General features: G+C 39.6%; 1 protein-coding gene across 1 annotated transcript in view; it reads left to right on the forward strand.

Annotated features, from left to right (window-relative positions):
- The first annotated feature begins 2,342 nt into the window (after positions 1 to 2,342).
- DNAJC1 (DnaJ heat shock protein family (Hsp40) member C1) overlaps positions 2,343 to 14,133 on the forward strand; it is a 204,323-nt gene continuing 192,532 nt past the window's right edge. The window contains exon 1 of the mRNA XM_032622593.1: positions 2,343 to 2,839. Coding sequence (XP_032478484.1) covers positions 2,636 to 2,839 — 204 coding nt within the window. The 5' untranslated portion in view covers positions 2,343 to 2,635. The remainder of the gene's footprint in view (positions 2,840 to 14,133) is intronic.

A 14,133-nucleotide genomic window follows, 5' to 3' on the forward strand; every position in this document is an offset into this window, starting at 1 on the left:
GTGGGAAAGCTGGCTGTAAGTCTGGGCCTCCTCTCTACATTTCCAATCCATTACACAACTCACAAGACTGTTAAACATTTCACTGGCTTCTCTCTTCCTGTGTACATTGCCTCTGCCCATGCTAAGCTTCATCAGTCCATGCCCAGAATCATTAAATGTCACCAGATAAGAAAACAGCTGTTCATTGTGAGCTCACTTAGTCCTGGCTTCAGCAAAAGAAGATTTATTCAACTGCATTGTCCTCTGGGGGATGAGACTGAACACGTGAAGATGCCAAATTAGAAGTTTGAATGTAAATAGCACTGTGGTCTTTGCAGAGACCTAGACCAGAAGAAGCAAGGACATCACTTCAGAGTGGACTAGTGTTATTGGAACTGGTAGGAAGAAGCCTCCAGAGCAATACCTTATAGCAGTGAGAAGCAATAGCAGTGCTGTATTGAATAGACTTCAGTTCTGCTTTTCAGCTTGACCTTGGGAAGAGAACTATTCCCTTTAGATGGAGGAAGTCCTTGGGGTTCTTGGACAACATAAGAATAGAGCTCAAGAGGGAAATACCAGATCACTAAAATATCAGTGGCAATATGGCACCAGTTTCAAATGTTATATTGCACTTAATTTAATGGTCAAATTAGGAGAAAAGATGAATGTTGGGATATTATGTAAAAGTAGTTCTTAAGATTATTGCTCTCATTTTATTTTGATGTTTTAATCATTGAATAAACAGTAAGCTAACGTAGATGTGGTAAAAATGCCTCTCACTTTAAGAAAACTGATATATCAAAAAATCAAACTAAAAAACTGTAGGGGGAGGCATGGAGGTGGGGAGGTGTTCACAGGATTCCATTCAACTAATTGAATGCTAGCATGTGCTATGCATTGTGCTTGGAACTGGGAATACACAGAAAAGGTGATACCCTTTGCTATGGACTGAATGTTTGTGTCCTCCCCAAATTCATATTTTGAAGCCCTCATTCCCAATGTGATGGTGTTTGGAGGTGCAGCCTTTGGGAGATAATTAGGTTTAAATGAGTTCATGATGGTGGAGCCCACCCTGTGTGATTAGTGCCCTTGTAAGAGGAAATGCTAGATCTCTCTCCCCCTCCCCCACACTCCCACCATGTGAAGGTACAGCAAGAAAGCAGCCCTCTGCAACCTGGAAGAGGGCTCTCACCAGAACTCGACCATGCTGACCTTTCCCCGTTACAGACTTCCCAGCCTCCAGAATTATGAGAAATAACTGTCTGTTGTTTAAGCCACCCAGTCTATGGTATTTTGTTACAGCAGCCCTTGCTGACTGAGACACCCCTGCTCTTGTATCTTTGAAAGGTAAGCCTCATGATGAATTTAAAATGGGATTAATTCAAGCATGTATATTATTTTTAAGCAAGATGTACTTGCATTCATTTAACTATTTTTAAAAATATATATATTGTTTAACTCTGCAGTAATGGAATGATTTCTTCAGTAAGATTTACTTCCTGGATCCAGGTGTTGTTTTTCTAACCTTTGACAAACATAATATATTTTTACTGTGAGAGCTTTATCATTATCCAGTTGAGCTTAATTCAGCTGGCTGCATCCAAGATGGGAAAAGCATGAGATCAAACTCTCAAAACTGGTCAAGCAAAAGCTAAGAAGAAAATACGGTTCACACAAGAGAAAGCAATAGCGGTGAGGAGGAGGAAGGAGTAGGAGGTGAGACACTGGTGGGAAAGAGAGGAGGTTTTTAGCCTAAATGTCATTAAAAATAGACCTCAGTTGGGAAGGGAACACCAATTGGAAATCGGCTAAAGCAGATAAACTACACTTCCCCTAAGGCTATGATTGAGTCACGCTTATTAATTTCTGCCAGGTTGCCTACTTTATGGTATTATGCCTATAAATCTTAATTCATTATTAGAAGTATGCTTTTTGTCTTGGTTCAAATTTCATTTCTTCTTCACCTCTCTCAAAAGGATACTTTAGACTACTCACTAGATTTGCCCCTTTCAAGTCCTAAGTTCAATTCCTCCTATATCTTTGGGGATGGAATAATGAAATGTGTGGAACAGAGGCCGTAATCAATAAATCAGTTTTCAAATATACTTTTAGTTTTCAATATCTGGGGGAGGATAAGAAGGTAGCTGTTTCAGGGGTATTTGGGATGTTCCAGGTGGATGCACGATGTCTATAACCGTCCACGTCTCTTAATCTGTGTCAGTACACGAACAGCTTCGCAGAGCGCGCCGGCGACAGAGAGGCATTTCGCTGAGGCCCAGCTCTGGGGCGCAGGCTTCTCTACTTCCGGCCACGCCCCCTCTCCCGCGGTTGCTAGGAGACGTGATGTCACCGGAAGCAAGGCCTGGGATAGGCTAAGGCGAGGGGAAACCTCTCCCACCCGGTGCAACCTCAGCGCCCGGCGCTGGCTCGCCAGCTGTTTGTAGGCTTGGGTGAGGGGCGGAGGTCCGCGGAGGGTAGAAGCGCCCGCGGCCCAGCCTGTCCCTCAGGCTAGGACCGGCCGCGGGGCGGGCGACTCCGGGGCGGCTGCCGGTGCTTCCGACTGACAAGCACTGTTCCCATAGCCCGCGCTGCCCGCCGCGTCCCTGGTCTCGGCCGACGGCGCTGCGCGGCGGGTGACCTCTCCGAGCCCCGCGCGATGACGGCGCCCTGCTGCCGGCTGGCCCGGCTTCCTCCGCGCCGCCGGCTCCGGCTCCGGCTCGTGCCGTTCCCGCCGCCGCTGCTGTTGCTGCTGCTGGCGGCCGCGGGGCCGGCGCACGGCTGGGAGAGCGGAGACCTGGAGTTGTTTGACTTGGTGGAGGAGGTGCAGCTCAACTTCTACCAGTTCCTCGGGGTGCAGCAGGTAAGCGGGGCCGGCCGGCCGGCAGCCAGCCCGCCCGAGGGCTGCGCCTCCGGGGCAGAAAAGTGCGGGTACAGGCGGAAAGGAGGTGGGGCGGACTCTGACCCAGTTTCCTCCGAGGGAGCCGGGCACGCGGGGCAAGACTTGGTCATCCTGGGCTCGTCTGCCGTCCTCAGCCCGATCCACCAGGATCTCCTCGTAACCAGTCTCAGAGGGAATGACCCGCCTTCCCCAATTCCTCACCGCCCGGCTCCCCTCCTCGAGTTCCAGTCTCAGTGACAGCAGTCTCAGTGACAGCCTGGACGGTGCCACCAGCCTGGGGTGGCGATCCCTTCTCTTTCCTCTGCCATTCTGGGGGAGATCCTTGCACCCAGCTGTGCAGGAGGAAGAAGGAAGAGTGGTGTGGGTAGATCTTTTACCCTTTCCTTGCCTGCCGCGTGAATGTGGGAAGGAGTAGTCGCGTCTGCCTCCAAATTTTCACCTTCCCAATTACACTTATCTATATTTTAGCAGCCTCCTTTCCTCTGCCTTTCCGGGAAGATAGGAATACATTTTGGTTGGCCTCTGGGTTGCAGAAATTTTTCTTGCACTGTACTTTGGAATCTATGTAGCCTGTTGGATTAGGCGTTCGTATCATAGTTTAGAAATCTGGAGGAACTTGAAGCCTCTACAGTGTTGGTCCTGGAAGTCATAGAAGGAGCCATCAAGTTTTCGGGGCAGTAGAGTCACTTGGGGAGCTCCAGGAAGAGAAGTCCAACCAGTAACGCAGGATCGTTGTCTTTTTCTTTTCCTTTCGTTTCGTTTTCTTTCCTTTTCTAGCTTGAGACTTTAACTTGTAATGTCCGTTTGTTGCTATTTGCTTACACCCTGGGAGTGGTGAATGAGGGTAGATATCCCGTCTCTGACGCCATTTTACTGGTTTAAGAATTATGGGGTTAAAGACTTAGAAATTCACACGATCTGATTGAGCCCTTCATAAAATGCTTTGAATAGTTATGGGGGGAAAAAAATGTTTACCAACAATTGTCATTCAAGGCACACTTCCCGTGACCAGATGTGAAGTGTACATTTCACTCCTACAGGTTATCATAAATTTGTGTGGACTGTTGAGCTTAACATTAAATGGAAATTTACTTTTCAATTAAATATATATAATTGAATATAAAATAGCAGTTGCCATGGCACCATAATTTTAACGAATTTCAATTTTGTAAGTTATAAAGTAGTTTAAGAATGTCACACTTCAAATTCTTCTGTGCAAACGATTATGTGGCAATTGTCTTTAGTCATTGTCTTCACCTGGTGCCACTTCCTGCTTGTAGAGATAAAGTATACCTCATTTCAAAGTAAATGGTGTCTCAATATGTGTAAAAATCACTAGTGAAATATAACCCTGAAGACTTTTAAGAATGCCTGTAATATTGAGAATATTTGTTAGAATTTACCATAATTGATTAAATTCTGTAGCTAGAGTCTTTTACATAACCTATCCAAAGATTTTGAAGATATTTTCCAGTTATTCAAGGAAAATTAAGCCCCTTTCAGAGAATACAGAAACTTAGTAGCAGTGGTTTAAATTTTAGATTATGTAATCTAGCTTGCATGTGAACTCTCATAGAATTTTCATTTATAAATTCATGCAATTAAATTTGCAGAGTTAATTAGGCAGTGTGAACAACCAGAGCATTTAACTATATGGGCAAAGATGGGAAAATAAAGAAGCATAGGTAATTGAGAAGATTCTGTGTGGAGGTAACATTTTAATAGAAGGATCCAGAAAATTGTTTTCATCTGTGTTTCTCTACCCAGTTGTGTTAAATTGGAAAGAATGCAGAAGAAACTTCATTCTACCTAAGCAGAGAAACTGATCAGAACAAGTTCTTTACATTACATTGAATCTTAACTTTCTTAGGAGACTTTCAGGAGACCAGAAATTTGGTAGAGACAAATGCAGCCTGTCTTATGTCCTTAATGTGTAATTTTCAGGCTAAAGCCAACGAATCTCTTCTTGACTAGCCAGACATGAGGAACCAGAGCAAAGTAGGTAGGTTACTTAAGAGTGGTGACCTGGCTTTACACACTTAATCAGTTTTGTTGTCCATTCAACAGAGATTTGGTTCATACCTACTGAATATTAAACACTGGGAATTGGCCAGTATGTAACACAAAACCCCTAGACTCATTTTAGTAGGGGGAAACAGTAAACAACCAAACAAGTAAATATAAATGTCAGATGGTCAGAGAAGTCCTCAGAAAGAAGTAAGGGAGTGAGCCATGTTGATAAGTGCATTCAAGGAAGGCAAACGGTTAAGCGCAAAGGCCTTGGAGCTTACTTAGTATTTGAGGAATGGCAAGGCAGCCAGTGTGGCTGGAGCAGGGTGTATGGGGAGGACAGTAGTAGATGAGATCAGAGTCATGGCGGGCGGGGGAAGATCTTGTAGGGCTTCAACGTAAGTCATGAGGACTTTGGCTATTATAAGTAAGTTGGGGATCAAGGGGGGTTTTGAACAGAAGGGGTACATAATTTGACTTAAATTTCAAAATGATTACTTTATTGAGTTGGAGATCAGTGACGTGTATGTTATTAATTATTGGATAATTGTGGTGAAGAATGTAGAATGGACCTGGGTGGTGCAAAGTGGTCAGATTCTGGATATAATTGGAACATAGAGCTGACAGCATTTTGCTGATTGTTTGAATGTGGGATGTGGAGCGGGGGGAGTGGGGAAGAAAAGTTGAGGATAATTCGAAAGCTTTTTCTAAACCTCAGAAAGTGAATAAATACTTGTCTAATTGCACTTGCCACTTACTGAGATGGAGAAGCCTGGAATAGAAGCAGGTATGGTTGGGGGAAAATCAGTAATTTGGTTTTGGTCATGCCAAATGTGAGGTGTCTAATAAACTTTCAAGTTGGTTATCTAAGCCTGGAGTTGTAAGGAGAGGGTTTAGGCTGTGCATAATAAATTAGGGGGTCCCTGGCACTTCGTAGGTAATTTGAAGCCACAAAACCAGGTAAGTTCACCAGGAGACTGAATGTAAAAGAGAAAAGAGGGGTCTGGGAGCTGGGCCATGGGAGGAACCAGCAAAGGAGAAGAGGAAGGAACAGCCAGCGAAGTAGCAGGCAAATCAGCAAAAGATGGTCTCTTTCAAGTCAGGTGAGGAAAGTATTTTAAAGAGGAGGAAGCAATCAGCTGGGCTAAATGCTGATGATAATTCAAATAAGATGCGTTCTGAGCATTGACTGTTGAATTCAACAGCGTGGAGGTCATTGGCTACTTTAGCAAGAGCTGTTTCAGTGGAGTGGTGAGATCAATAGATTGGTTACATTGGGTTCAGGAGAGAAGGAAGGGGGCGGAATTGGAGACAATTAATAGAAAAAAACTTTTTTTTGAGATCTCCATACCCCAAACTAGACTCCAGGGATGATTAGTGACTTAATGTGGCATCCATTTTATCCCTTTTTCCACCAGGTCTAAAGTAGTTTGCTCAGTCACTCCCTAAACTCTATAATTGGAATAATCAATTAGATTATTAGACTTTTCGAACTTGAACTAGGCTTGAATTAGGCTTTTAGAACTTGAACCAGGCCACTTACTGACTTATGACCTTGTCAAGTTATTACTTCATTTTTAGGACAAATGGTATTTTCTTTCTTTCTTTACTTCATAGGAGACACTTAAATGTTTATTAAATGAAAAAATATGAACATGGTAACTAAAACTAAACAGTAATTCACCGAATGAGTAATTGCTTGACTGTTTTTATTCAATAGGTTATATTTATATTGGCCTTTTATTGCTCTCATCCAGCAAAGGAGTCCCTCTCCTTGTATTCCCAAGTTTCAAATTGGTTCTAAAAGCTTTCAAAGGGATTCCAGAAGATTTTAGTGGACGTATGTATGCAGGTGACATAGCAGAGGCTCACTCTATTTTTAGAATGGCTTTGATTGTTCACAGGGCATTCCAATTTGGATATTGCATCTTTTCAGAGAATACAAGGTAGAAGATTAGAAGAATGTAGGAGAAAAGTTGTGTTATTGAAATACCTCTCATTAGTAACTTAAATTCTAGGTCCCCAAACAGTATTTATATTTATTCTAACAGCCCCTGCTCCTTGGATACCTGTATTTCTTGTGGGATCAATTTTTTCATTGTCTTTTGGGTCCATGGTTTTCTTTATACTTTGTACAGTGTTCTAGCCAACAATAAATACTTCATAGTCATTTAAAAATCTGTCAGTTGAAATTGTAACAAGCTAAGTTAGCTTAAATTTTGCAGCATTTACTTTCTGATGAAATCAGAGTAATTTTCTTGGTGCCAGTCATTACAGATTCCTATTCATAGAGCTAGAAAATGTGCTTCTTTCTCTTAGAAAATTTTTAATAACCTGCATCCTTACATTCAAATGAATGCTAAAACCTGGTTAAAAGAAGAAAACTATTGTTAAGTGACATGTGCTTACAAAATGTTGGATTTTAACTTTTTAATCAGAATTAATAAATCTTTTAAGCTCTTTCAGTCTGTATTTCAGATGCACAGAATGTACAGAGTAGCAGCTTGTATAAGGGAGGGACAGTTACGGCACACTCATCCTACATATACCCAAGGGGAAGGACTCCCTTAAAGAAACAACTGCTGATCTCTTGACTCATCTCTTACATCTTTCCATGGATGAGTTACCTTGTTGGAGGGTGATCACCTTTGGTCTGCTTTGCTTGATTGGGGAGAGCTAACTAACTAAAAAGCTAGAAGTAATGAGGCTCATTCTTAACAGACCAGTAAGGCAGTTGTTATCCTGGCCAGACTTTCTCTTGAGTGTACTGTCTCAAAGTCTAGGCTGGATCATCAAAAACTCTAGAAACAATAAATGATGGAGAGGGTGTGGAGAAAAGGGAACACTCTTGCACTGCTGGTGGGAATGTGAATTGGTACAGCCACTGTGGAGAACAGTATGGAGGTTCCTTAAAAATCTACAGGTAGAACTACCGTATGACCCAGCAATCCCACTACTGGGCATATACCCTGAGAAAACCATAATTCAAAAAGAGTCATGTACCAAAATGTTCATTGCAGCTCTATTTACAATAGCCCGGAGATGGAAACAACCTAAGTGTCCATCATCGGATGAATGGATAAAGAAGATGTGGCACATATATACAATGGAATATTACTCAGCCATAAAAAGAAACAAAATTGAGCTATTTGTAACGAGGTGGATAGACCTAGAGTCTGTCATACAGAGTGAAGTAAGTCAGAAAGAGAAAGACAAATACCGTATGCTAACACATATATATGGAATTTAAGGAGAAAAAAAAAAACGTCATGAAGAACCTAGGGGTAAGACAGGAATAAAGACACAGACCTACTAGAGCATGGACTTGAGGATATGGGGAGGGGGAAGGGTAAGCTGTGACAAAGCGAGAGAGAGGCATTGTCATATATACACTACCAAATGTAACGTAGATAGCTAGTGGGAAGCAGCCTAGTGGGAAGCAGCCGCATAGCACAGGGAGATCAGCTAGGTGCTTTGTGACCGCCTGGAGGGGTGGGATAGGGAGTGTGGGAGGGAGGGAGACACAAGAGGGAAGAGATATGGGAACATATGTATATGTATAACTGATTCACTTTGTTATAAAGCAGAAACTAACACACCATTTTAAAGCAATTATACTCTAATAAAGATGTAAAAAAAAAAAAAAAAAAGTCTAGGCTGGGGATGGGAGGGCCAGAATTTCTAGCAAGCCCACTTGGCTCCTATACATAATCTCAATTCTCCAGTAGCTTTTCAGCAGTAAAGGTGCGATTTGATCTCTATTTGCCTGAGTTCTGTGTTCAGTTTTTTTGGGTGGGAAAAGCAGAAAGTCATTAATGGGGCCTTCTCAAACCCCAGCATAGGGGTTTGAGAAATAAAGAGGAAGATCTCTTTCATAAGGGACTGGTGAATCTGTACTGTGAGTATCAGTTCTCTCCAGTGATTCTTGTAGATTCCACTGAGTTTGTGGTGTTAGTTGAATATAGTGCAGTCTTTCTCTAGTGAGTCTATTCCCTTGTAAATCTATGTCATGTAATAATCACTCCCCCATTTTCATTGTGAAATCCAAAATTATTTGTTGATTTGGAGAGAGGGAGATGTACAAAATCTGGAAGGGTAGATAACCTTCCAGTCATTTATATTTCTGATGTAAAGCATATCATGTATAGAGTTAGAGCCAAATAAATACTTGTTTAGTTGTATACATATTTGCATCAGCTTGGATTATTGTAAAATTGATTTACTTTTCTTATGTATACGCTGTTTAGTGGAGGTTGCCTGGACATATTTTACGGGAAAAAGCAAGTTTATTGGGAAACTTGCCACATAATCTAGAGCTGATGGAACAGAAATCCTCTTCTAGTTGTAAGTTTCTGTTTTCTTTTTATACTATTCTTTTTTTTTACACTAATTATGAGAACAATCCTAGAATAGTGTGTCTTTTATTATTCATAGATACACCCTAAGCTGAACTGGGAAATGGAATTGTCCTTTGTTATTACAATTATTCTTAGAGATACATTGTAAAATCTTTTTAATAAAAGTCACCATTTTACCCAGTGATTGGTGTAATGTGGTGAATTTCAACATCATATGTTTTATTCAGTGTTGGGAATGATACACAGGGTAGGATGGAGGTGAGGGTAGGTACTTGGCTTGATGATTGCTGAGAGAAGAACCTCCGTGGCAGTTATAAGTAGCATCAGTTGATAAAATGCTTGGTATCTATATTAAACATGTTCTCACTTATCCCAAGACTATATGGTCTTGGGAATCTTTTTCTAAGTCAGGCATTATTGGGTCTGTTTGGACAGTAATGCCGTCAATTAATTTTACCCAGAATTAAAAACAAATCCAAAGCCTTTCTTTTTTTTTTTTTTTTTTTTGGCGGTACGCGGGCCTCTCACTGTTGTGGCCTCTCCCGTTGCGGAGCACAGGCTCCGGACGCGCAGGCTCAGCGGCCATGGCTCACGGGCCCAGCCGCTCCGCGGCATGTGGGATCTTCCCGAACCGGGGCACGAACCCGTGTTCCCTGCATCGGCAGGTGGACTCTCAACCACTGCGCCACCAGGGAAGCCCTCAAAGCCTTTCTTGTATAGAAGTGTGCAGAGATGGAAGGAAAGGAGTGGCAGTGAAAAGAGAGACTTCTGATTGGGTGAAGCAGGACCCAGACCAATTGATAATGAAGCTATAGTCATATGTATTTTCAAAAACCTTTCTTTATTTTCATCAAAACACCTACTTTTGAAAGGTGGGTCCTATACTAATGAATGTAAAAATATGATTATGTTTTAAGTAGCATCATGGTATTCCATTTGAAGAGCTAAATTTTTTTTTTACTTATATTTACTGAAATTTTTGTCTAAGAGTGTTATTAGCACTTAATTAGAAACTTAATCTAGGATTTGTGTCTCATTCTCATCCTCCTTAATACTGCATTAAGTAAGGTTAGGACTCATGCACTTACTCAGAAAGTGTTTCTGATTACCATCATCCAGCAACTGGAATCTCACGTGTAATCAGGCATGTTGCAAAAGCAAGGCATGCCGCTGTCTACATTTCTGGTTAGAGAGAATATGTGCATAAAACAGTATGCTTCATTATTAGACAAAATGCCCATTTTAGTGCCAGTGAAGCAGTGGACATAAAGCTATGTGCAGCTACATGGTCAGCTAATAGAATTTGAATTAAATATTAAAGGTAAGAGTTTAAGATCAAGAATTAAATAAAAAGACACATGTCATGGTATAAGCAGCAGTATTTTTTTTTTTACATCTTTATTGGAGTATAATTGCTTTACAGTGGTGTGCTAGTTTCTGCTTTATAACAAAGTGAATCAGTTATACATATACATATGTTCCCATCTCTCTTCCCTCTTGCATCTCCCTCCGTCCCACCCTCCCTATCCCACCCCTCTAGGTGGTCACAAAGCACCAAGCTGATCTCCCTGTGCTATGCGGCTGCTTCCCACTAGCTACCTGCTTTACGTTTGGTAGTGTATTACGCAGCAGTATTAAAATGCCTCTGAGTGCAAACACTAGAATTCTAAAAGGAAGGAAGTAATTAAACAAATCCTGGAATACATACAACTCCTGATTATAGAAGGTACAAGAATTTTTAAAAGCTACGTGAGACCCCACTGTGACATGTGTAGTAAGCAGTAGTCAAAATGAGTTAAGAACAGAAAAATTGTTGTTGTCATTTATTGGGAAGGTCTGAACAGACCATAGAGAAATCCTAGGGTCCATATATGTGCCTGCTAAGGAAAGTAGAGGCTTCATATTTCTAGCCAATACTTAAGGACTTTATACCATTAAAATGGATCAGGTTAAGGAAGCTATCTCATGGCCAATTACCAAGAAGCCTCTGACTTTTTGGAATTAAAAAAAAAATGCAGATCTTATTAGCAGTTATTTTCAATTACCACACTTTTAGTTAACATATAAAAGATTAGTATTTAGGTTCTTCTCTGACTTTAAGTAGTGTTTTGTATTAATATTGGTGATTAAATTTGATTTAAGGAAGTTAATATATGTATGTATAATGTAGGGTGACTGGAACTTGTTCCTTGTATTTAAGTATATCATATAAAGTTCAAATGATTGCCATGCTATGCAGTTCTATAGTAGTTATACAGAATTAGTGTGACTTTTTGTATCACACATTTGCAAGTATATGTTTAACTTAGAGTAAATTAGATCTTGAAATTAGTTTTGTGGAAAGCTTTGCAGGTTTTCAACAGTGCTGCCACCTCTCAGAACATTGTTGAAACTTCTTATTTTGCATTGCTTTAAAAGCCTGCAACATATTTGGCAGATTTACTCATTAATAGTAAACTTTTAAGTTGGATTTGATTTTTGCCTATAGCTTATAGTCATTTGGAGCTAAATTTGATGACTAAATTGGGTTAGCAAACTTGGGTAAGTACGCTTTGGACTGATAAAGAGATCTGAAAATAAATTTCAAGTAAGGCTCATAAACTGCTTTGAGGACTGTTGTCAAAGAAGAATTCCAGGGAAGTTTGGAAGGGTATCAACATGAAGTAAATCTGTAGCCTTACAAAGCAACAGAATGTATTCCAGTAAATGGCTTTTGGAGTACTTATTACTTTGCGGGTAGCAAATTTTTAAAAGAATTTTTACCTATCAGAGAAAAATATGTAAATAAAAATCATCGTTAATTTTAGAGAGGTGGGAAAATATTGAGCTAGAAGTAAATATTTTAATTATTTGCTTTTAAAATTAAAAAGGATCATAAAAGTATTTATTATATAATATTTCTCTAATAATGCTAGTTAAAACAGAGTGGGAGGAACCAATATAAACGTTAGGGATAGAGACAGTAGCTGAGAATACCACTGAAGGAGAAAGTAGGAAATACACAGAAAGAGGGACATGTACACAGAAAAAAAATACATCAATACAAATACTGTAATGGAGTAGTATCTCCATCTTGTGGCCTTCTTTGTATATTGTTGTTAAAAATGTTGAGGGGTTGTATTTTCACAACTGTAGGCATAAGTAAGAATAAAATATAAGTCAGATGAAAATAAAATATGGTTCAGAGATTTTTTTGCAACAACCTTTGAGCCTGAGCTTCCCAGTTGGTGTACAGTAAGTCAGTGTGCTGGGACGGTGGTGCCCTCCCTGGAAAGGGCTTAACTCCAGTGTGTCTTACAAATGTAATTTTCTGTGAAATGCCATGGTATGGAAAAAGTTGGAAGTGCACTGTGAAGGCATGCAGTTATAATGTTTTTCTTCCAGGGAAAATTTTATAAGCCTGTGTATACATATAAAAATAAAATTGTCCTATGTAATTACTCTTATCAAAATCTTTGCTATACTAAAGATCTTCATTTAGCTCTCATAGAACCAAGAGCATTAGTTAACATATTGGTGAGTGAATCTGGATATAAAAGGAATCAAGGAATCTGATGAATTAGTGTCCTTCAGTTACTACTTGATTACTTATTCTGGATGGTGGAGTGACCATTAAGTAACTATGGGTACTGCACACCCATAGTTTGCAGTAACTCAGAGGAATACTTTAATGGTTTGTAACAATCTGTGTGAAGAGGATACAAATGTCTTTGGAATGTATAAGTATACCAATTCTGAGTAGCCTATAGTAATACTTTGTGACAGTAGGAGATCAGGATTTGTAAGTAAAATACCACCTTACTGACATATATTTCAGAGTTTTGACAGATGACTTTCTTTTTAAAGCCATTGATCCCTTAGAGCAGCACTGTGCAATAGATACATAATACAAGCCACATACGTAATTAAAAAAATTTTTTAAAAGCCACATTTTAAAAAGGAAACAGGTAAAATTAATTTTAAAATATATTTTATTTAATCCCATGTATCAAAAATATTATTTCAACATGTAGTCACATTTTTTAAAGTTATTGTGACATTTCACATTTTAGCTTTTTTACTAAGTCATCAAAATCTGGTATATATTTTTAATTTATACTTCTTAGCACACTTCAATTTGAATACTCAATTTTGATTGAAAATACTTAATCTGTGTTGAGATTTCATAGAATGTGCAGCTAACAAGTAGATTCATGCAATCAAATTCTTCCAAGCTAACAAGTAGAGTCATGTATTCAGGTTCTTCCACACATACTTAAAAAGCTTTCCAGTAACTGACTCAAGTATCATTAAAAAAATTTAAATATAAATGACTCAAATTTAATAAAAAATTTGATTTCTGAGTTGCACTAACACATCTCAAGTGCTCAGATATGGCTAATGGCTACCACATTGGATAGGACAGCCTTAGAGAATGAACATTTCTGTGTTGTGTAGATCTATCTAAATATTTTTGGATAAAATCACTGATTGCTGTTTCCATTTTGTCAGGGACATTGTTTGTAGGTTTTGTTTTTGTGTCTTATTGTGGTTTTTATTGTTCTGCTTTTTTTTAGGATTGTTCCAGTTATGCTATATATCATCTTCCTAGTTAGTTTTCTGTCCATTTTGTCCATTCTCTTCTTTGGCCTGTAAAGGCTGTTAGTATAGTACATGCTGCTCTTCTAGGGACAATGGGTTCTGAACGTCCATGCGTAGAGGTCTGTCTGCTGAGGGTGTTTTCAGTAATCAGCTTAATCCAATTTGGTCGTTTACTTTTGCTGACTAGCCTGTTATATTTTATAATTCTTAAAGTGTTATTAAGTTAATATATTAGGTCTTTAATGATGCTTTGACCAAGAAATCACCAGTGTTCCTACTTTGTAATTTTAACTTTGAGGTTGCCTG

The sequence above is a fragment of the Phocoena sinus genome, chromosome 2 (genome assembly GCF_008692025.1).
Source record: "Phocoena sinus isolate mPhoSin1 chromosome 2, mPhoSin1.pri, whole genome shotgun sequence".
In the NCBI taxonomy this organism is placed as follows: Eukaryota; Metazoa; Chordata; class Mammalia; order Artiodactyla; family Phocoenidae; genus Phocoena; species Phocoena sinus.